At 39.4% G+C, this 24,615-nt stretch overlaps 1 protein-coding gene and 1 pseudogene across 3 annotated transcripts in view; both read left to right on the top strand.

Moving 5' to 3' along the window:
- Positions 1–24,615, top strand: part of USP32 (ubiquitin specific peptidase 32) — a 212,429-nt gene that overhangs the window by 47,896 nt on the left and 139,918 nt on the right. For all 3 annotated transcript variants that reach the window (XM_064378438.1, XM_012445418.3, XM_064378439.1), the window contains exon 2: positions 2,244–2,371. In XM_064378438.1, the coding sequence (XP_064234508.1) occupies positions 2,244–2,371 (128 nt within the window). The remainder of the gene's footprint in view (positions 1–2,243; positions 2,372–24,615) is intronic.
- LOC135275671 (elongation factor 1-gamma-like) lies at positions 6,692–8,772 on the top strand (annotated as a pseudogene).

Raw genomic sequence — 24,615 nt, forward strand, 5'->3', positions numbered from 1 at the left:
TTATTCTTACATTCTCTGTCTACATGATAACATAATCCTTCAAGTTTCTCAGTACTGGCTGGGCTCAGTTGCTTACACCTATAATCCCAGCACTTTGGGAGGCCAAGGCAGGCAGATCACTTGAGATCAGGGATTTGAGACCAGCCTGGCCAACGTGGTGGAACTAAAAATACAAAAATTAGCCAGGTGTGGTGGTGGGCACCTGTAGTCCCAGCTACTTGGGAGGCTAAGGCAGTCAAATTGCTTTAACCCAGGAGGTGGAGGTTGCAGTGAGCTGAGATTGCGTCACTGCACTCCAGCCTGAGCAACGGAGCCAGACTTTGTCTCAAAAAAAGAAAAAAAAAAGCTCTCCAGTACTGCTTCTACTCTCAGTCTAGCTTCAAGTTCTACTGACCCTCTGGATATTTCCCAAACTTAGCTCCTTTTCTTATAGTAGCAGGCTTCCAGATTTGTTCTGTTCTCTATATTATTGGTAGAGTGAGCTATCAAAATTATATCTCACTGTGTCTTGTTTCTTGTCTACCTGCAGTTTTTATCTGAGTTGTTTCTGACTATGTCCCTTCCTAATGACAGGACAGAGTCTCTGTGACTTGGTCTCACTGCCTCTGTAGGTTTATCATTTGCTACTCCGTGACTGGCTTATTTTGCTTTAGTAAGATACTTTTACCACGTTTCTGTACTTCATCGTACTTTGAAGCAAACTGTGATTTCTGATGAACATATTCTTGTTCATTTTGCTTGGTTTAGCCTTTAAAAATTTAATGTAATCCTCTTCATCTGGAAGAATTCTCTGTTTTCTCTAGCATGGGCCAAGGTACCATTTCTGTGCCTCCATTGTAACTGTGGTACTGACCATGTAATAGTAAAGGGTATTTATTTCTTTGTCCTTGTAGATAGAGATTGTCTTATACAGTGAAAAAAAGTTTTCAATGCATAAAGTAATGGCTCAATAATTTTTTATTTTTGATAATGAGTATCTAAAAATTTTAGGTTGTTAATATCATCTATTTATGAATTATTTTCTTTGTAAATAATGACAAAACCCAAGCTAAACTTGAGGATTGTTCTCCACATGGATAGAGATGTGCTCAAGGAGTACAAATGATATAATTTTTATCACAAGGGAGATTAATGTATTGCTGCTGGAAACATTAATGCCAGAATCCAGTGGCATTTAGCTTACCTGCTAATTTGAAATATTTGTTACTTCTTCTATGTCCCTGCCTAAAATTTGTATGCCTACATTAAAGTTTTGTCTTTTGAAAACTGAAGGTTAAGAATTTTGGCTGGGCGTGGTAGCCCATGCCTATAATCCCAGCACTTCTGGAGGCCAAAGTAAGAGGATTGCCTGAGCCCAGCAGTTCAAGACCAGCCTGGGCAACTTGGGGAGACACTATCTCTTATAATAATAATAATGATAATAATAATTTTTATACTTTTTTTTTCTTGCGACGGAGTCTCACTCTTTCGCCCAACCTGGAGTGCAGTGGTGCGATCTTGGCTCACTGCAATCTCTGCCTCCTGGGTTTTAAGCAATTCTCCGCCACGGCCTCTCAAGGAGCTGGGATTGCAGGTACATGCCATCATGCCCAGCTAATTTTTTTGTATTTTTAGTAGAGATGGGGTTTCACCATCTTGGCCAGGCTGATCTTGAACTCCTGACCTCGTGATCCATCTGCCTTGGCCTCCCAAAATGCTGGGATTACAGGTGTGAGCCACCATGCCCAGCCCTTACACTTATTTTTTAAAATTAGATTTGAAAAAATTACAATTATGACTAAATATCATTGAGTTTGTTTTACTTAACCAAAAGAGAAGTGTAATGTTTGCCAATTTTTCTTTTTTTTTCTTTTTACTTATTTATCTTTTTGAGACAGAGTCTTGCTCTGTTGTCCAGGCTGGAGTGCAGTGGCATGGTCCCTGCTCAGTGCAACCTCTGTCTCCCAGACTCAAGTGGTTCTTGTGCCTCAGCCTCCCCTAAATCCTGGGGATTATAGGCATGCACCCCACACCCAGCTAATTTTTGTGTTTTTTGTAGCGATGGGGTTTCGCCATGTTGACCAGGCTGATCTTGAGCTCCTAGCCTCAAGTGATCTGCCTGCCTTGGCCTCCCAAAGTACTGGGATTACAGGTGTGAACCATTGCATCTGGCCTCAATTTTTCTTAGGAACCAGGTTGAAAAAAATGATGAGAGACTTCTTTTCCTGCCTGATTTCTTACCATCTTCTGTTTTGGAATTGCAGTTACAGATGTAGAGCTAAAACGACTGAAGGATGCCTTCAAGAGGACCTGTGGACTCTCATATTACATGGGCCAGCACTGCTTCATCCGAGAAGTGCTTGGGGATGGAGTGCCTCCAAAAGTTGCTGAGGTAATCTTTTTGTTCTAAGTTTTCCTTTGAGGTAGTTACCCACCAGCCTAAATTCTTGAGGAACCTCCTGATTATAACAGATTTAATCTTACCTGTAGTTATTTTTCTTCCTGAAAGGGTAAAGAAGGCTTTGTTTTAGATGTCAATATGGCTGTGTTCTTAGAGGCCAAATGGGAGTACTACAGAACTGTAATTCTGCTTCTTTGGTACTTTTGAGCTTTAAGAACCACTGATTATGATCTTGGGAACATTTCCATGATTGGCTTCTTATTCTTACAAAGTTCATCTCTGTGACATAAAAATTTTTATGTTGCAAGTATGTTTTATAAATTTTATGTTAAAGAAAACCTTTCCATATAGTAAAACCTAGTTGATTCTATAAAATTAAATGTTGCAAATGAAATATTAGCTTATTGGAACTTAATTAAATTTTTATTTAAGTTCTACTAAAATGTTTAGATAGAGATAAAATGTGCTAAGTTGATAGAAATATTCTTTATAAAAATAATAAGTTAAACCGGACGCCATGGTGCGTACCTGTAGTCCCAGCTACTCAGGAGGCTGAGGCAGGAGGCTTCCTTAAGCCCAACAATTCAAGTCCAGCCTGGGCAACATAGTGAGACACTGTTTCTAAAAATAATACAATTAAAGTTTACTATTTTGTAGTTATATACACAGATGTACATTTTGTCATTCTAAATGTGAAATAAGAATGAATAAAATTTATTGGCTGGCTATGGTGGCTCATGCCTGTAATCTCAGCACTTTGGGAGATTGAGGCAGGAGGATCACTTCAGCTCAGGAGTTCCAGACCAGCCTGGGCAACATAGCGAGACCTCGTCTCTACTTAAAAAAAAAAATTACCTGGCGCGGTCGTATGTGCCTGTAAGTCCCAGGTATTTAGGAGGCTGAGGCAGAAGGATTGCTTGAGTCCAGGAGATTGAGGCTATAGTGAGCCACGATTGCACCATTAACACTCCAGCCTGGGTGACAGTGAGACCCTGTCTCAAAAGAAAAAAAGAATAAATTTTATAAGATAATAAAAATTATGGCCAGGTGCAGTGGGTCATGCCTGTAATCCCAGCACTTTTGGAGGTCAAGGTGGGTAAATCATGAGGTCAGGAGTTCGAGACCAACCTGGCCAATATGGTGAAACCTCATCTCTGCTAAAAATACAAAAAAATTAGCGGGGCATAGTGGCACTCACCTGCATTGTTTTTGGTTTTGTGGAGTGTTTTATTTTTTGCTCTTTTGGTGTGGGATATGTATTGAATTATTTCTCTTACATATATTGTGTAAAATTATACTCTTTCTTGTTCTGCCATTATTTCAGATTTATGATAGGATTGACATTTTTCCTGAGTCTGTTTATTGGGTTCTCTGTTTCAGTATAAATTTATCGTCCTATTTAAAAAATTTTGAGATGGAGTTTTGCTCTTGTCACCGAAGCTGGAGTGCAATGGAATGATCTTGGCTCACTGCAACCTCCACCTTGAACTCTTGATCTCAGGTGATCCACCTGCCTCAGTCCCCCAAAGTGCTGGGAATACAGGTGTGAGCCACCGTATCCAACCAATACATTTTATTCATTCTTATTTCACATTTAGAATGACAAAATGCACATCTGTGTATATAACTACAAAATAGTAAACTTTTATTGTATTATTTTAGAGACAGTGTCTCACTATGTTGCCTAGGCTGGACTCGAATTGTTGGGCTTAAGGAAGCCTCCTACCTCAGGAGCCTCCTATTTTTTTTTAACCTGTTTTTCTTAAGTACTAGTATAATATAAAAACTTGGAATTTAGAATTTTTCATTTTAGGATATAACTAGTAATTTAATATGGTAATGTAAGTTGTCAATTGAGAAAGAGACTTAAACTAAGTTCATATTAACATAAAATGCTTCAAAATTCAAATATATATGAACTTCAGTCTTTCTTTTACCTTAGCTCCTTTCTTGAAGTCAGAACTGTCAGTCCCAGTGTATTCATGGTATTGGGAAAAATTTAGGTCAGCATATCTGATTCATCTCTTTGGATCATATGTAAAGGTCTATATATGTAGATATATACTGGTAAACAGATATCCATTCAAATTCTCGCCCATTATTTAATTGGGTTGTCTTTTTATTACTGAATTGTAAAAGTTCTTTATGAAGAAGTCCCTTTTAAGGGACTAGATACAAGTCCCTTAAAAGACATGATTTGCAAATATTTTCTCCACTTCTGTAGGTTATCTTCTCACTCTCTTGACAGTGCCTTTTGAAACACAAAAGTTTTAAATTTTGATGAAGTCCGGTTCATCTGTTTTTTCTTTTATCACTTGTACTTTTTAGTTTAATATCTAAGAAACCATTGCTTAACCCAAGGCTGCAAAGATTTACTTATGTTTTCCTCTATGAGTTTTATAGTTTTTGCTATTACATTTATATATCATCTATTAATGCGAGTTTTTTTTTTCTTTTTTTTTGAGATAGAGTCTCGCTCTGTTGCCCAGGCTGTAGTGCAATAGCACAATCTTGGCTCACTGCAACCTCCACCTCTAGAGTTCAAGCGATTCTCCTGCCTCACGTAGCTGGGATTACAGGCACCACCACTATGCCTAGCTAATTTTTGTATTTTTAGTAGACACAGGGTTTCACCATGTTGGCCAGGCTGGTCTTGAACTCCTGACCTCAGGTGAACCACCCACCTCAGCCTCCAAAGTGCTGGGGATTACAGGCATGTGCCACTGTGCCCAGATGAATACCAGTTTTTAAATATGGCATGAAGGGTCAAACTTCATTCTTGTATGTGTGTGTCTTCGATTGTCCTAGCACCCTTTGACAATAACTGTAAGGTTTTATTTCTAGAGTCTAGTCCATTGGTTTATTTTGTTTTTGTTTTGTTTTGTTTTGGAGACGGAGTCTCGCTCTGTCACCCAGGCTGGAGTGCAGTGTTCACTGCAACCTCTGCCTCCCAGGTTCAAGCGATTCTCCTGCCTCAGCCTCCTGAATAGCTGGGATTACAGGTTCACTGCAACCTCTGCCTCCCAGGTTCAAGCGATTCTCCTGCCTCAGCCTCCTGAGTAGCTGGGATTACAGGCACCTGCCTCCATGCCTGGCTAATTTTTTGTATTTTTAGTAGAGACAGGGTTTCACCATGTTGACCAGGCTGGTCTCAAACTCCTGACCTCGTGATTAACCCGCCTCGGCCTCCCAAAGCATAGTCCATTGATTTATATTCCTACGATATGCCAGTATCCCCTTGTCTTGATTACTGTAGCTTTGTAGTAAGATTTACTCTTTGAAATTAGAAAATTTCATTTCTCCAACTTTGTTTTACTGTTTCAAGATTGTTTTGGATATTCTGGGTCTCTTGTATTTCCATATGAATTTTAGGATCAGTTTGTCAAATTTCTGCAAAAAAGACAGTTGAAACCAGGCGCAGTAGCTCACTCCTGTAATCCCAGCACTTTGGGAGGCCAACACAGGTGGATCACCTGGGTCAGGAGTTTGAGAACAGCCTGGCCAACATGATGAAACCCTGTCTCTACTAAAATACAAAATTAAGGCCAGGCATTGTGACTCATGCCTGTAATCCCAGCACTTTGGGAGGCTGAGACAGACAGATCATTTGAGGTCAGGAGTTGCAGACTAGCCTGACCAACATGGTAAAACCCCATCTCTACTAAAAACACAAAAAAACATTAGCCAGACGTGGTGGTGGTAATCCCAGCTACTCGGGAGGCTGAGACACGAGAATCGCTTGAACCTGGGAGGTGAAGGTTGCAGTAAGCTGAGATCGTGCCACAATACTTCAGCCTTGGTGACTGAGTGAGACTCTGTGTCAAAATAAATAAATAATAAAAATACAAAATAAGCCAGGCGTGGTGATGTGTGCCTGTAATCCCAGCTACTTGGGAGGCTGTGGCATGAGAATTGCTTGAACCTGGAAGGCAGAAGTTGCAGTGAGCCAAGATAGTGTCATTTCACTCCAGCCTGGGCAACGAGAGCGAAAATCCATCTCAAAAAAAAAGAGCTGAGATTTTCATAGGGATTTCACAGAATCTGTGGAATATTGCTATCTTAATATTATGTCTTATGGCCTATGAAATTAAAATGTCTCCCCATTTATTTAGATTTTTAGTTTCTTTCAATGACGTTTTGTAGTTTTCAGGGCACAAAAAATACCGACCAACTAAACAAAATGTAGTATATTTGTACAATGGAATATTATTTGTTAACAAAAAAGGAATGAAGTTTTCAAGCATGTGTCACAGCATGGATGAACCTTCAAAACATAGATGAACCTTTAAAACATTTCTTTGCGGAATCACCATGGTGGCTGGGACCCTGTACACATATCCTGAAAACTGGAGGGCCTTCAAGGTCCTCATCGCTGCTCAGTACAGCGGGGCTCAGGTTTGCATGCTCTCTGCACCACCCCATGTCCACTTTGGCCAAACCAACCACGTTTCTGAATTTATCCACAAATTTCCTGCTGGCAAGGTTCCAGCATTTGAGGGTGACGATGGATTCTGTGTGTTTGAGAGCAATGCCATTGCCTACTATGTAAGTCATGAGAGGCTGCAGGGAAGTACTCCAGAGGCAGCAGCCCAGGTGGTGCAGTGGGTGAGCTTTGCTGCTAGCGATATAGTGCCGCCAGCCAGTACCTAGGTGCACTGATGAATGTGAGCAGGTGCTGCCCACTGAACCCAAGACCAAGGACCCCTTCGCTCACCTGCTCAAGAGTACCTTTGTGTTGGATGAATTTAAGTGCAAGTAGTCCAGTGAGGACACACTATGCGGCACTGCCATATTTCTGGGAGCACTTTGATAAGGATGGCTGGTCCCTGTGTTACTCAGAGTATCCCTTCCCTGAAGAACTTATTCAGACCTTCATGAGCTGCAATCTCATCACTAGAATGTTCCAGCGAATGGACAAGCTGAAGAAGAATGCCTTCGCCAGTGTCATCCTCTTTGGAACCAACAATAGCAGCTCCATTTCTGGAATCTGGGTCTTCCAAGGCAAGGTGCTTGCCTTTCCACTGAGTCCAGGTTGGCAGGTAGACTATGAGTCATATACATGGCGGAAACCGGATCCTGGTGGTGAGGAGACCCAGACTCTGGTTCCAGAGCACTTTTCCTGGGAGGGGGCCTTCCAGCATGTGGGAAGCCCTCAATCAGGGCAAGCTCTTCAAGTTAACATCTCTTGCCATCACCTAGCTGCCTGCACCTGCCCTTCAGGGAGATAGGGGTCATTAAAGGAAACTGAACACTGGAAAAAACAAAACAAAATATTATGCTAAGACAAAGAAGCCAAATACAAAAAATCGTATGTTATATGATTCCACTTACAGGAAATGGCTAGAATAGCCACGTCACTAGAGGTAGAGAGTAGATGAGTGGCATTTTGGAAAATTTTTAGCTGATTTTTTTCTCACTTGTATGGCAGCTACATTTTTCTCTTATGCTTGCTATTGGATATCAGTGCATACATCCTGTCTTTCCTTGGAGGGAGCTCTTCCTGAGATCTCCGGCTATTTGGTTGCTCCCTGATGGACTCAGGAAATGTTGTGATAGGATGGTTTATCTAGCCTTTTCTCATTTTAAAGTTAGGAGTAACACCCTTTCAGGCTTTCTACATCATTTCATAAACTTTATTTTGTTCCAGACTGTTTTAAGACTCTTTTCCTGTCCTTTGGACTGTTAAGAGTCATCATTGGTTAGAAAAATTAAAGTAATTGCTTTATAAGAGGGATCTTAATTTTAAATTGTAAAAGCCACAACAGCAACTTTAAGTTTCAGTTTCAGTGTATTTAACATTTTTTGTATAAACTCTAATAAAGTATTAAACACATAGAAATTTTGTGAATATGTTTAATGATGATGATGAACTTCTTTTTCCTTATTATTTGTTGACCTAGGATTATTTAATTGAGGAAGGATACTATGTGTATGCAGATATTGATTAGTACATATACTCTGTTGTGTAAATTGTAAAGTATTATGAAGGATTAGGTACTTCTATAATTAATCCCTGGTATTTTCTCGGAAGTATATCTTTTTTTTTTTTTTTTAAGGCATGGACTCACTTTGTCGCCCAAGCTAGAGTGCAGTGGCATAAACATGGCTCACTCCAGTCTCAACCTCCTGGGCTCTAGCAATTCTCCTGCCTCAGCTCCCCCCAAGTGGCTGGGACTATAGGCACATGCCACCACCCCCACCTACTTTTTGTATTTTTTGCAGAGATGGGATTTTGCCATCTTGCCCAGGCTGGTTTCGAACTCCTGAGCTCAAATTATCCTCCCACCTTGATCTCCCAAAGTGTTGGAATTACAGATGTGAGCCTGGCCTCACCAACTCTGAATTGTCTAGTGTTTTTATTTTCTTTATGGTGCCACCTCCTCAGAGCATCTACTCCCCTCAAACAAATTTAATAACAAAACATTTCCATGTAGTATTTTTTTTTTTTTTTGAGATAGAATCTTGCTCTGTCACCCATAGTGGAGTGCTGTGGGACAATCTTGGCTCACTGCAAACAACCTCCAGCTTTCAGGTTTAAGAGATTCTCCTGCCTCAGCCTCCAAAGTAGCTGAAATTATGCCATGTGCCTCCACACTCGGCTAATTTTTTATATTTTTTGTGGAGATCGGGTTTCACCATGTTCCCCAAGCTGGGCTTGAACTTTTGGGCTCAAGCTATCTGCCTTTCCCAGCCTCCCAAAGTGCTGGATTACAAGGCATGAGCCACTGTGCCTGGCCTGCACCTGACAGTTTTAGCCGACATTGTTTTTCTCCCATTCTAAACTTTCTTTCAAGAATTAGAGCCTGCATCTGTAATATGTAGCACAACATTTTATTAAATAATGGCTCGTTCACTAATTGTTCGTGTATGTCTTGTCTAATCTTGTTCATGTAAGTCTTGAGACGGTCTCGCTCTGTCTTCCAGGCTGGAGTGCAGTGTGCGATTATGGCTCACTGCAGCCTCAACCTCTCAGGATCAAGCAATTTTCCTACCTCCTCATCCCAAGCAGGTGGGACACAGGCATGTGCCACCATTGCCAGTTAATCAATTTATTTATTTTTTGTGAATACAGGGTCTCACCATATTGCCCAAGCTGGTCTCAAACTCCTGGGCTCAAGCAGTCTTCCTGCATCAGGCTCCCAAAGAGCTGGGATTACAGCTGTGAGCTACCATCCAGCCAAAATTATTATTGTTGATGGGCAGACTTTGTGACTTAAAAAAAAATATGCCCCAGAGGGCTGTGCATATTGTATAAACTTAGCAAATATTTATTAATGCTTTCTTTTTGGTAGTTGTATTTAGTAGTTGTATTCTGCAAAATTCTATTAAAAGGATGACCAAGACAACCAGGAGATGAGGAGACCTGAAGTTAGGTAGCTTTGCTAACTTTGCAATCTTTAAACACTTAACCTTTTTCTAGATTAGAGGAAACTGCATATATTAATCAAAAACCATATTAGATTATGGAGTATTTTTAGACATAGCGATCAACATGTGAAAACAAACAGCTGATTAGTAGAGAGTGAATGCTGAAGTAGTTATGTTGCGTTTAGATGTCCTCTGACTGGGGACCTGCATATTTACCAGATAGCCTAGGTTTAAGGAGAGTATTACAGAATAGTGATTTGTATTTGGTTTCTTTGATGTTAGTTAATCTATATTATTGATTAAATCCCTTTTTGTCACTTACTAGCATTATGGGCTAACAACTTTCCTGGTAACTCTAGTTATTAATAGCTCTTGATACTGTTAATCATTGACTGTTGTAATAGAATAAAATTACTAACATGTTTATATTATCTAGAGAAAAGCAGCTCTTTTATTTGTTATGATAAATCTTGATCTTGACATTATAGCTGTCAGAAGAACCAGCAGGATACTGGTTTGAAATCTTTCCCTGTAACTAGAATCTTTGAAATATTCATTAGTACATTATGTTGACTGCCTTTCTTTCTGTTAATAGTGTAACATTCATGCTAGTTTTTTTTTTTTTGAGATGGAGTTTTGCTCTTGTTGCCCAGTCTGGAGTGCAATGGCGCGTTCTCAGCTCACCACAACCTCCGCCTCCTGGGTTCAAGTGATTCTCCTGCCTCAGCCTCCCAAGTAGCTGGGATTACAGGCATGCGCCACCATGCCCGGCTAATTTTTTGTATTTTTAGTAGAGTCAGGGTTTCACCACGTTGGCCAAGATGGTCTCGATCTCTTGACCTCATGAGCCACTCGCCTCGGCCTCCCAAAGTGCTGGGATTACAGGCGTGAGCCACTGGGCCCAGCCCATGCTTGTTCTTAAATTTCATTGTCTTAATGCGTTTCTTTTTGTAAGACAGGACAAAAAAAATTCCAAGGGTTCTGTAAGATGACAGTACCACAGAGTGTATTACTCTGTTATTGTAAATGTATGTGAACTTTAAAAAATATGTGCATTAAAGCTGGGCACGATGGCTCACGCCTGTAATCCCAGCACATTGGGAGGCCGAGGCAGGTAGATCACAAGGTCAGGAGTTCAAGACCAGCCTGGCCAACATAGTGAAACCCCGTCTCTACTAAAAATACAAAAATTAGCCAGGCGTGGTGATGGGTGCCTGTAGTCTCAGCTATTCTGGAGGCTGAGGTAGGAGAATCACTTGAACTCGGGAGGCGGAGGTTGCAGTGAGCCAAGATTGCACCACTGCACTCCATCCTGGGCGACAGACTTGAGATTCTGTCTCAAAAAAAAAAAAAAAGCGTTATCTTGATTGTCCTTAATTGTCAAGTTTTAAGCTAGAGCAAATTTAAACAGCTTCATAAGCTATTGAAAAACAGAGTTTATAATAGAAGATCTAACATATAGTTAAGCATAATGGGACTAGGGAACTCCTTGTAGAAAACTTTACATAAAGAATATTACATAGATTATGGATGTTCTAAGTGGTATGCCAAATGTCAAAGAAGTAATTTGTACTAAAAAACACTCTTAGAGAAGATAACTTAGGTATAATTACTTATTTCAAATTCTTGGTGTATTAACTGAACTGCTGACATGTCTAGTGTAGTAGACAATAAAAACAGTTGGAATCCTATCCAAGTGAGTCTTTATGAGAAATTTCTATCATTAATTGGTATTATAAGGTAAAATAAGGGTAAGTTTATAACTGGCAGTGTTACGGACTCTGCCAAAATTTAGCTGATAAAATTTATCTGAATTTGGTTATAGATGTTGTAAAAATTCAGTGCAACCACAAGATCTGTATGACCTCCAACAAAAGCACATGACCCATTGCCTACTTCTTGAAAAATAATTGCTAAGGAATAAGGCTAAGGGCCAGGGAGGACTGTAGACAGGGATTTTCTCTCAGGGAGCAAAACATGGACTTGTAACTGGGCTGACCAAGAAACGTCCTTTCTTGCCCTGGCAGTTTACCTTCATGACTATCATATGTTTTCCACTTTTCCCTTTTCTGAATGGAAATTTCCATTGTAGATACATTTTTTCTACTTCACCATTGCATAATACATGTAAAGGAAGAGGTACAACTTGTGTTTTAGTTTATAGGTCATCAGACCACAATGAGTCACCTTTAGACTTAGTGGAGAGAATTGAAAATCACATAGTGACCTTGGACCTGAATGCAGGAACTGGATAGGACTTTGCAGAAGTCTTTGTTAGAAATGGAGATATTTTATGCGTAGAAGAAAGATTTTATGTGTAGGAATAAGTGGGTGTTTGGGTGAAGACAGACAGACACATACTTAGTATTTGCAGGGACTGAGGCAAGGATACAAATGGAGGACCAGGTGTGGTGGCTCCACGCCTGTAATCCCAGCACTTTTTGGAATCTCAAGGATTCCTTGAGCCCAGGAGTTTAAGAACAGCCCTGACAACATAGTGAGCCCTCCTTTCTGCAAAAAAAAAAAATTATCTGGGTGTTGTACACACCTGTAGTCCCAGATACTTGGGAAGCTGAGATGGGAGGATCGCTTAAGCCTGGGAGATTGAGGCTGCAGTGGTCATGCCACTGCACTCCAGTCTGGGCAACGTCTCTTAAAAATTACCAAAAAATGTCAGCAACTATTAAATTAAAAAATGTGCCCGGGCGTGGTGGCTCACACTTGTAATCCCAGTACTTTGGGAGGCTGAGGTGGACAGATCATGAGTTCAGGAGTTTGAGACTAGTCTGGCCAACATGGTGAAACCCTGTCTCTGTATATTGAGCTGCTTAAGCTAGATACAGTTGACCCTTGAACAACATAGATTTGAACAGCACAGGTCTACTTATACACGGATTCTTTTTCAGTGAATATATTGGAAAAATTTTTGGAGATTTGCAACAATTTGAAAAAGCCACAGATGAACCACGTAGTCTAGAAACATCAAAAAACTGAGATAGGTATGTTGTAAATGCATAAAATATAAGTAGATATTAGTTTATTTTATCAGGTTCTACCATAAAATATACGTATCTATTATTAAAAATTAAAATTTATCAAAATTTGTGCATACAAACACATGGTACATGGCATCATTTGTAGTCAGGAAAAATGCAAACAAACAGAAAAATGTAGTATTAAAACATAACTGCGTAAAATTAACTAATTTATATTACTGTAATAATTGCATAGCCACCTCTTATTGCTTTTACGGTAAACTCACGTATTATAAGTATCTGAGGTGCTAATAATCTGTATGTGAGCAATTCATCTTTCTAGTAAATGGCATATCACAGTAAAAGTGATCTCTTGTGTTTCTCGTGTATTTTTTATTGTGTTTAGTGCAGTACCCTAAACCTTGAATAACACCATGTGACCCATATCAAGTGCCACTTGTGATCCTGGAAATGTTACCAAGAAGCAGAGAAAAATCATGACATTATAGGAAAAAACTGAATTGTTTGATATGTAAAGCAGGTTGAGAACTGCAGCTGTGGTTGCCTGCCACTTCAGACAGATGATTTTTGCTGTAAACAGATGACATAAACTTATGATAAATACAGTACAGAACAGAAAATGTATTTTCTCTTTTTTATGATTTTCTTTTCCTTCCCTCTTTCTCCCCTTCCCTCATTTCTCCTCTTTTTTCTTTCCTTCCTTCCCTCCCTTCTCTCTCTCCCTTTCTTCCTTCCTTCCTTTTTTCTTTTCTTTCTTACGTTTCTCATAAAGTGTGATAGAGTCTCGCTGTGTCGCCCAGGTGGAAGTGCAGTGGCATAATCTTGGCTCACTGCAACCTCCACCTCCTGGGTTAAAGCAATTCTCTTGCCTCAGCCTCCCAGGTAGCTGGGATTACAGGTGCATGCCACCACACCTGGCTAATTTTTGTATTTGTAGTAGAGACAGGGGTTTCACCATGTTTACCAGGCTGGTCTCAAACTCCTGACCTCAAGTGATCTGCCTGCCTCGGCCTCCCAAAGTGCTGGGATATTACAGGCATGAGCCATCATTTCCAGCCCTTATGATTTTCTTTCTTTCTTTCTTTTTTCTTTGCTACTATTGGTCAGCAGAAAATGATTTTCTTAGTAACATTTTTCGTCTCTGCTTACTTTATTGTAAGAATACAATGTAGAAAGCATATATGTGTTATCAGCTGTTTATGTTTTTGGTAAGCCTTCTGATTGTTAGGCTATTAGTAGTTACACTTTTCTGGAGTCCAAAGTCATACTCAGATTTTCAACCTTGAGGAGAGTAACGCCCAGCTTCTGTGTTGTTCAGGGATCTACTGTAATTGAAGTAAATCTTTGTTTTTATTTTTCCTTAAATATTAAGATACCAGTATTTTTTTCATTGAGCAGTCTTTCTTTGACATTCTCCCTTTCAAAATAGAAATATATTGGAAATGTAAGTTCTGTTTACTAGAAATAGAATAAGATGTTTTCACAATGAGAATTTTCTTCTTACTTCTTTGTAAAATTTTATTAGATGATTCAATGATAAAAAGGAAGCTCTGGCCAGGTGTGGTGGCTCACACCTGTAATCTCAGCACTTTGGGAGGCTGAGGTGGGCGGATCATGAGGTCAGGAGTTCAAGACCAGCCTGGCCAACATAGTGAAACCCTGTCTCTACTAAAAATACAAAAAATTAACTGGGCGTGTTGGCGGACACCTGTAATCCCAGCTACTCAGGAGACTGAGGCAGGAGAATTGCTTGAACCCAGCAGGCAGAGGTTGCAAGTGAGCTGAGATTGCGCTGTTGCACTCCAGCCCTGGCAACAGTGTGAGACTACATCTCAAAATAAAAGAAAAAAGGAAGCTCTATTGATATATGCAACAACATAAATGAATTTCAGAATAATTATACTGAATAAATTAAGCCAGTCAAAAATAGCATGCATGCTTAAGATTCCATTCATATAAAATTCTAGGAAATCCAAACTATTGTGAAAGGAAGCTTGCCTGGAGACTAGGTGCTGGTGTTGGTGCAGGAGGAAAGGAAAATGGTAGATTACATAGGGACAGAGAAAACTTTTTTTCTTTTTTTCAGGCAGAGTTTTGCTCTTGTTGCCCAGGCTGGTGTGCCATGGTGCGATCTCGGGTCACTACAACCTCTGTCTCCCAGGTTCAAGCCATTCTCCTGCCTCAGCCTCCTGAGTAGCTGGGATTACAGGTGCCCTCCACCACACCCAGCTAATTTTTTGTGCTTTTAGTAGAGATGGGGTTTCACCATGTTGGCCAGGCTGGTCTCAAACTCCTGACCTCAGGTGATCCGCCTGCCTTGGCCTCCCAAAGTGCTGGGATTACAGGCATGAGCCATCACGCCTGGCCCAGTGTACACTTTTGAGGTAATAGAAATGTTTGGTTTTTATTTTCTTCGTTGTGTTTAGTGACTGATATATATGCATGACAAAACTGATCAATTATATACTTTTTTTTTTTTTTTTTTTTGAGACAGTATCTCACTCTATCACCCAGGCTGGAGTTCATTGGCGTGATCTCTGCTCACCGCAACCTTCACCTCCTGGGTTCAAGCAATTCTTGTGCCTCAGCCTCCTGAGTATCTGGGGCTACAGGTGTGCACCACCATGCCCAGCTAATTTTTTGTATTTATTTTTTGTAAAGATGGGGTTTTGCCATGTTGCCCAAACTGGTCTTGAACTCTTGAGCTCAGGCAGTCCTCCCAGTGCTAGGATTACAGGCATGAGCCACTGTGCCTGACCTCAGTTGTATACTTTAAATGTGTACAGATTTTTTAATATTAAAGTCTCTTTTTTTTTTTTTTTTTTTTTTTTGAGACAGGGTCTTACTCTGGTACCCAGGCTGGAGTATAGTAGCATGATCATGGCTCACTGAAGCCTCGACCTCCTCAGGCTCAAGTGATCCTCCTGCCTCAGCCTCCTGAGAAGCTGGGACTACAGGTGCACACCACTATGCCTGGCTAACTTGTATTTTTTGTAGAGATAGGGTTTTGCCATGTTGCCCAGGCTGGTCTTGAACTCCTGGGCTCAAGCAGTCCACCTGCCTTGGCTTCCCAAAGTGCTGGGATTACAGATGTGAGCCACCACACCCAGCCTAAATATGTGTAGTTTTATTGTACTTCAATTGTTCCACAAAAGTTGATAAAACATTAAGTATACATTTTGGATTTTTCAGGAAGAATACTTAATACTATTTAGGAAAGTAAGCCTGGAATATCAAAGTTGACTATTGGACAGAACTATGATTTCCTTTTCTATCTTTGTTAGGGTATTTGTATTTTGGTTCTAACTTCATTATTTACTTAATGATCTTTTCCTAGTCACTTAAGTTTTGAGACAAAAAAACCTCTAAAACTTTGATCAGAATTGTAGGAATTTAGGTATATGACTAGCTTGACTGAAATTAGAAAAATTACAAGTACAGTTAAATTATGATGTTCTACCATTGACTTGGAAACTTGCCAGAAACTGAGGGGAGAAGGATGAGGGCTGGGGTTAGACTGGGAAAGTTGGGATAGTTAAAAGAATAAATACCCAATGATAAATTTGGAACTCTGCCTTTTCCCTTAGGATATGAAATTATATTTGGGTTTAACTAAGCTTTTAGAAAATCTCTAGCCTGACCAACACAAGGAAACTCCGTCTCTACAAAAAAAATGCAAATATTAGCCAGGTGTGATGACATGTTCCTGTAGTCCCAGCTGCTCGAGAAACTGAGGGTGGAGGATTGATTGAGCCTGGAAGTTGAGGGTGCAATGAGCCATGATTGTGCCACTTGCAGGCCAGCACCAAGCTGCACTAATCCCCCATTGACTCACCTGTCCTGCTTATTGGTGCCCAAAGTTCAGAGGGGACTGAGGTGGCAGGGGGCTGAGTGTCCACATACCTGGCTGGGCTATGACAGTACCTGGGCTTGGCCTCAGTCCTGCTCCAAGATCGGAGCAGGCGCTGGGAATTGGAGAATCGGGACAGGGAGGCCTTCCTGGACCCCTGAAAGTGCAGAGTCCAGAGATGTCCGGGTCCTGCACCTGAGAGGGTGGGGCTTCTGCTCACTCCCTGGAGCATGCAGGCAGCCCTGGCCGCAACTCTGCAGCGTGGGATGGGGGCTCCAGGTCCTTGCTGGGACCCTCTCTGCTTGCCTCTCCTGCCCAACTGTGCTGCTCTTCTGCTGGTGGGCAGCTCAGCCTGGGTCCCGAGGTAGTGGGTGTTGCTCTCACTTGTCCCTGGGTCCTGCTGCCTTTGTGGAGTGGGGCACTGCTCCAGGCCCAGCTCTACCTCCCCTTTTCCGCCCGCCCCCCGCCACAGTGACAGCAGTACAGTTGGCTGCCTTGGGGACATGGGGCACAGGGGACCCACTGCCACCATTACTGTTCCTGCAGCTGCTCCTGCCACTACCACCTGTGTCTCCCTGTTGCAGCTGGCATGACGTCAGTGGCCACTCCGGAAGGCCCTCTGCTGCCATCAGTGTGATATTTAGATACGTGTATATAATGTCAAATAGGCCACTACACATGGCCATTAGCATATCCATCATCTCAAACATGTATCATCTTTTTGTGTTGGGAGCATTAAAAAATCTGTTCTTCTAGCTATTTAAAAATATACAACCAATTGTTGTTACTTATAGTCGCCCTATAGTGCTGTAGCATGCTACGACTTATTACTCCTATTTGGCTGTACTTTTCTATACATAACCAACTTTTAGCTATCACTTCCACTACATCCCCTTCCTTGCCTCTAGTAACCACTATTCTGTTCTCTACTTCTATGAGATCAACTTTTTTAGCATCCACATATGACTGAGAACTGTTTACCTTCATGAAGTGTTTATTTTTTAACAATAAAATAACTTCGCAGGATAGTAATCTATATAAATATAACTCAGAACATCTTGTGGAAATGACTAGTTTTATTTTCATAAAACTTGGTAAGTCTGTTTGGGGAGATATTTTATACTGTGTGCATGAATTTTCCTTTGGTGGTTCTTTGAGGGAACCTAAAAGAAATAAACATCTTACTGAGTATCTCATACTGAGATCCACAAATATGTGCTGCTGCTATACGTATTAAGTCCCAGTAGAATGAGAAAATAAACCATGGCTGGGCACAGTGGCTTATGCCGGTAATCCCAGCACTTTGGGAGGCCAAGGTGGGTGGATTACCGGAGGTCAGGAGTTCAAGATCAGCCTGGCCAACATGGTGAAACCCTGTCTCTACCAAAAATACAAAAATTACCCAGTCATGGTTGTGAGTGCCTGTAATCCCAGCTGCTCAGGAGGCTGAGGCAGAAGAATTGCTTGAACCTGGGAGGCGAAGGTTGCAGTGAGCCAAGGTTGCGCCATTCCATTCAGGCCTGGGCAACAAGAGCGAAATTCATCTCAAAAGAAAAAAAAAAAAGAAAACCATGGTATCAAATAAGGATCTGAAATCAGGTTACCAGGGTAGAGGGTGTAATGAAGTGCAGTCTTTGATTTACGGTGAATCTATGTATCAGTAGGAAATGCATTACCTGTTTTGCAAATAAATCTTATTTATTTACTTATTTTATCAAAGTGACATATGCACATAGTTAAAATAGAATAAAAAAGAGTTAGTGAAAACAAGAGTTCCTATCCTTGCCTAGCTCAATTTTATCAGGGTTCCAGAGGCAACCAGTTTCCAGTAGTTGCTTTTGGTACATACCTCCATTTAGTTCTAAATATTATATTTACTTTTTTTCACTCAGCCTAAAATCCAATGCATAATCTCAACTCACTGTAGTCACCTAGGCTGGAGTGCAATGGTGTGATCTCGACTCACTACAACTTCTGCCTTCCATGCTCAAACAATCCTTCTGCCTCAGCCTCCCTAGTAGCTGGGACTACAGGCATGTGCCACAATGCCTGGCTAATTTTTGTATTTTTTGTAGAGATGGGATTTTGCTGTGTTGCCCAGGCTGGTGTTGAACTGCTAGGCTCCAGCGATCTGCCAGCCTCAGCTTCCCGAAGTGCTGGGTTTACAGGTGTGAGCCACTGTGCCTGGCCCTTTACTGTTATTTTAAAATTAATTTTAAACTTATCTTTTGCTTTGCAGTTGTAGAAGAGATACGTATTTAACTTTCTTACATCCCTTCCCCACAAAATCCAGTGCAATTACATCATAATTTTTGGTTAAGTCAGTGTTATTTACAATATTATGACTATGTAAATATTTCTTGCAACATAGTGTACTATGATATAAGATTCTTTTTTCCTTTTGAGACAGGGTCATGCGCTGTCACCCAGGCTGAAGTGAATTCAAACCAAGAAAGATAAAGTATCAGATGTAAAATGAGGGTGACTTTTAACCATACCATTTACATGTTGTTAATTACCATTAATAACAGGAAAATATAAATATAAAATTCTATAGGAAGCCATTGATCTCAGGAGTAGGGGAAATCAGGCTTAATTAAGAATTGGTTTCTTCTCTTGCCTCATATGGAAGACGCTGAGATAGTCTTTTTAGAATCAAGTCGGTAGTATCTCTGAAAATGTGTTTTCACTTTTTTGAAGAATCTGGTATAGTTTAGTTTTTCAAATAGTTTTTAATTACAAAAAATACATATATATGTATTTGAAACAGTCTCGCTTTGTCACCCCAGGTGGAGTGCAGTGGTGCAATCATAGCTCATTGCAATCTCGAACTCCTGGGCTCAACCAATCCTCCTGCCTTAGCCTCCCAAGTAGATGGGACCACAAGTGCACCACTATGCCCACATAATTTTTAAAAATGTTTTTGTAGAGACAGGGTCTCACTCCATTGCCCAGGTTGGTCTTGAACTCCTGGTCTCAAGCAATCTTCTCACCTTGGCCTTCCGAAGTGCTGGGATTACAGGCATGAGCTACTGCACCTGGCCTGGTTTATACTTTTAAGAATCGTTTTATAGTTTGCACTGCTGATGGGACCTAATAGTAGATAAAGTAGTTTGCCTAAGCTATTTTATGTGTGGGTGACAACTTTACTAGTATTTTACCTTTGAAGAATAATTTCTTAATTTCCAAATGGCAGAAGCTGTAGAGATGTTTTGATGCTTTTTAGAAAACAGTAAAGCATATAATACTTAACATGAAGATTTATCTTGAACTACTTTTCCCATCTTTCTTTTTTGTTATATTTGACTTTCAGAAATTTTAGTTGAGAAATAAAAAGCCTTATAGGAGCTGTATTCAGCAAAGTGTGTTTAGCCAACTTTGTTACATATACCAGTTCTTTGCTTTAAAAAAAAAAGTGTTTTGTTTTTCTTAAAAGCTTTTATTGAGCTACAATTTACATGTCATACAATTCATACATTTAAAGTATACAATTCAGTGGCTTTTAGTATGTCATAGAGTTGTGTACTCAAAAGAAACCTTACACACTTTAACAGTCATCCCTGTTTTCTTCATCCTCTCCTCTCCCAGCCTTTGTCTAACTAATATCCTAATCTACTTTCTTTCTGTCTATATAGATTTTGCTATTCTAGTCATTTCATATAAATGGAATTGTGGTTTTCTGTGATTGGCTTCGTAGATGAATCTTCAAAACATGTATCAGTCCTTTATTCCTTTTTGTTTTTGAATAATATTTCATTGTATGGATATATACAACACTTTATTTCATCAGTTGATGGATATTTGTGTTATTTCCACTTTTTTATTATTATAAATAATGCTGCTATGAACATTTGTTTCCGTTGCTGTGAATACATTTCTGTTTCTTTGGAAATATACCTTGGATGGAGTTTCTGGGTCGTATAGTAACTCTTCATTTAACTTTTTGAGGAACTGCCAGACTATTTTCCAAAGTGGCTGCCATTTTACATTTCAACCAATAGTATATAAGGGTTTCAATTTCCCTATGTCCTTGGAGTTTAATTATCTGTGTTTTTTATTATAGCTGTCCTAGTGGGTGTGAAGTTGTATCTCATTGTGGTTTTGATTTGCATTTTCCTGATCTCCAGATGTTCAACTTTCTTGATTAAATGGACTAGTAAATCTGAAATGAACATGTTTATACATTCTTGCAGTGTACATGTATATGGAAATTTGTGATCAGCTTAGTTGGCTCAAGCCATTTTAGTGCTTTGAAGAATTTTGAGGTTTTCTGTTTTTTAGCAATAAATATCTTTAAAATTTTAAAGTAGTAATATAGTGGTTCTATAAATGTAACTCCAAGTCTAGAACCCAGGGACTATCTCCTTTTTTTGAACCCTAAGTCAGTTAATTTTCATGTTTTCTAATCTTGACCTTTTTCTGAAATTCTTTTTTTTAATATTTAGAGCAAACAGAATAAACATCAGAACTTTCCTGAAATTACATCTACTTATTAAAATCTATTTTTAAATTATCCATTAAATATAAATGAATTTCTGTGATAATTTACTAATATAATAGTGAAAATGAAATCCATTTGGATTTAAAGTTGTACATAGCATGCTTTTTCTTGTTTTTTTTTTTTTTTGTATAATACTTATTAAATTCATTGATTTAAGAACAATGTTTTTAAACACTTAAATATGATTTAGGGAGCCAGGCATAGTGGTATGTTCCTGTAGTCCAAGCTACTGAGGAAGCTGAGGTGGGAAGATCCCTTGAGGCTAAGAGTTCAAAGCCAGCCTGGGCAACATGGCAAGAACTCTTCTCCTTAAAAAAAAAAAAAAAAAAAAAAAATTAGGCCTATAGAGTTACCTATTCATTTCATTTTAAAGAAACAGCATGTCGAGTGTTACAGTATATTAAGCATATCTTTTATAATAGTGGGCCTATTTTGTATCTAGCAGTCACATTTTACTTAACTTGTTTTCTTTGTCTCATAAAGACTTATGCTTTTATTCTATTTATTTCTGTTTATTAAGTTTTCTTAACAGTCATTGAATGCCAGCTATGGGCAGTTTATTACAAAGGGATGACTAAAGTTGTGACAAAGTTCAAAGACAATTTCTTTTCAGTTGGTATCACTAGGGGAAAAAGAAATCCATCTGATTAAAATAGTTACCACTGAGGTGTTAATGATTAATAGAATTGACCATCACAAGGAGTCGTCCCTGTTAAAAGAAAAGCTTGTCTTCCCAGATTTCCAACTGATAGATTTAGGAAAGTGGCTTAAAATTTTTGTTGTTGTTGTTATCGTATTTTTCATTGTTAAAATTTTCATTTGGTCGTCTGTATCTTCTATTTCTATGTTTAAACTGTCAGTGTTTCCATTCATTTCAAGAGTGTTTGCCATTCATTTCTTTGGGAATTTTTATAATAGCTGGTTTTTTTTTTTTTTAACTTTTTTCTTTCTTTTTTTTTTTAATGCTCAGTGTATGATAGAATATAATAGCTGTTCTAAAGCCTTTGTCTATATCCAATATGCCTCACCTGATTGTTGGTGCCTGTTGATTGATTGTCTTTTCCTAATTGAGCTGATAATTTCCTGGTTCTTTATGTGCTGAGTGATTTCAGATCATATTCTAGACATTTGGAATATTGTGTTGTGAGGTTCTGAGTCTTGTTTAAATGCTATGGAGATGTCTATGTATTTGTTTTATCAGATCATTGATAATGATGGGCTCAGGGCATCAGTTCCCACCAGTCTTATGTTGATTGTATTTCCAATGTCCATTAAGTTTTTAGAGTCTTTGCAATGCTATTTGGATCTGTCCCGTATGTGTACCACCCAGTGGCTAGACTGGGACTTGAGTTTTGGTCTATGCCGAATTTTAATTCTCAAACTTTGATACACAATTTGGGGTTATATCCATTCATATACAGCTAGGAGGCATACCCAGGAGTTAAAAAAAACAACTTTCTTGAGCTTCTTCCTCTTCTTAATATCCATTTTTCTTTCCATTTCCTTGGATCTCTGATTTTCAGTCCTCTGGTTAGAGAGTTAGGGCTTTTGGTTAGACCACTGTGCCACATACTTTCTGCTACTGCAACTGTTTCCAGAGCCAAGATGTAGGAGATAAGAGAACAGAGATAGGGAAAAAAAGCAATGGGAGTTTGTCCCATTCTCCTAGGACCGTAGCTACTGGGATTGGAGAGGGTGGTAGGCTAAATAATGGCTTCGAAGATCTCCAGGTCCAAGTTACTGGAAACTGCACGTGGCATTTGTCTGTAGAATTGTGGTAATCATTGTACATGTTCTAAAATGCCAGTTTTATTGCTTATTACCCTCCCTGAAAATATTTTTATTTATTAGAGGAACTCTTCCTTGATGACTAATAGGCTTATATAACAGTGTGTGTGCAGCAGGTCCTCAAATAACATCATCTAATTCACTCATTCAGTGTTGTTTTTCATTATAATGCTGATGAAAAGTATCAATTTCTGGCCAGGGCCACTGTGTGGTTGGCATGCTCCCCACATGTCTTTGTGGATTTTCTCCAGGTACCCCACTTTCTTCCCTTATCCCAAAGATGTGCACTTTAGGTGACTTAACATGTCTAAATTGTCCCAGTCTGAGTGAGTGTGGATGTCTGTGTGAGTGTGCCCTGTTATGGGATGGTGTTCTGTCCAGGGTGGTTTCTGCCTTGCGTCTTGAGCAGCTGACATAGGCTCCTATTACCTGTGACACTGAACTGTAATAATTGGGTAAATATAATTTATCTTACTTGTTTTTATTAATCTTTCTCAAATGTATGAAAACGTATAGCTCACATTTATTTCAATATATGTTTTGGCGTATTCATTTAGAAGTTTGGTGATGTTTTTGTGACCAGAAATATACCTCAGGAACTTGACTCTTGTTTATATCAATTAACCTGTGGTAAAATTGGTTTCATTCTACCTGATTTCACTTGAAGTTGCAGTTTCCAAGAACCTGTCCATGCTGTTAAATGAGGACTTAATTGTATTCTTGGTAGTTGGTTTAAATAACAGTTGGAGATTTTCAATAGATTACTCCCTGAAAATATATTGTGTGAGTAAATTGTTCCAGTGCTGATATTGAAGATACTTATGCAGCCATCCTTGGTATCTGTCGGGGATTGATTCTAGGCCCACCAGGATACCAAAATCTGCAAATGCTCAATTCCCTTAAACAAAATGTTTAGTATACTCACACCCCTTACCCCCTGTATACTTTAAATCATTTCTAGATTATTTACAATACCTAATGCAATGTAAATACTATGTGAATAGCAGTTATAGTGTATTTTTAAATTTTGTATTATTTTTATTTTTGAGATGGGGTCTCACTCTGTCACCCAGGCTGGAGTGCGGTGGCGTGATCTCTGCTCACTGTAACCTCCACCTCCTGGGATCAAGCAATCCACCCACCTCAGCCTCCTGCGTAGTTGGGACTACTGGCTCACACCACCACTCCTGGCTAATTTTTATATTTTTTTGGTAGAGATGAGATTTCACCATGTTGCCCAGGCTGGTCTTAAACTGCTGGGCTCAAGCAATTGCATTGGCCTCCCAGAGTGCTGGGATTACAGGCATGAGCCCAGCCCACAGAAGTACTTTCTATCTAAGTGTTTATTATACTTATATTTATTATCTGAGTCCCTGTATTTTACTATGTTTTAAAGTTTTTATTGTGGTAAAATATATAAAACATATTTGCCATTTTAACCATTTTAAAAGTGTACAGATCACTGACACTAAATACAGTCACAATATTTTGTAGCCATCACCAGTCTTTTTCTAAAACGTTTCATCATCCCAAATAGAAACTCTACCCATTGAGCAATAATGCCCCCAACCCCTTCCTTTAAACCTTCATAACACCCAATCAACTTTTGGTTTTTATGAATTTGCTAATTCAAATTACTTCACGTAAGTGGAATCATACAATATGTGTCCTTTTGTGTCTGGCTTATTTCACTTAGCACAATGTTTTCAAGGTTCATTCATGTTTAATATGT

Source organism: Aotus nancymaae, unplaced genomic scaffold (assembly GCF_030222135.1).
Source record: "Aotus nancymaae isolate 86718 unplaced genomic scaffold, 86718_ANA_hifiasm-v0.15.2.pri h1tg000018l, whole genome shotgun sequence".
NCBI lineage: Eukaryota > Metazoa > Chordata > Mammalia > Primates > Aotidae > Aotus > Aotus nancymaae.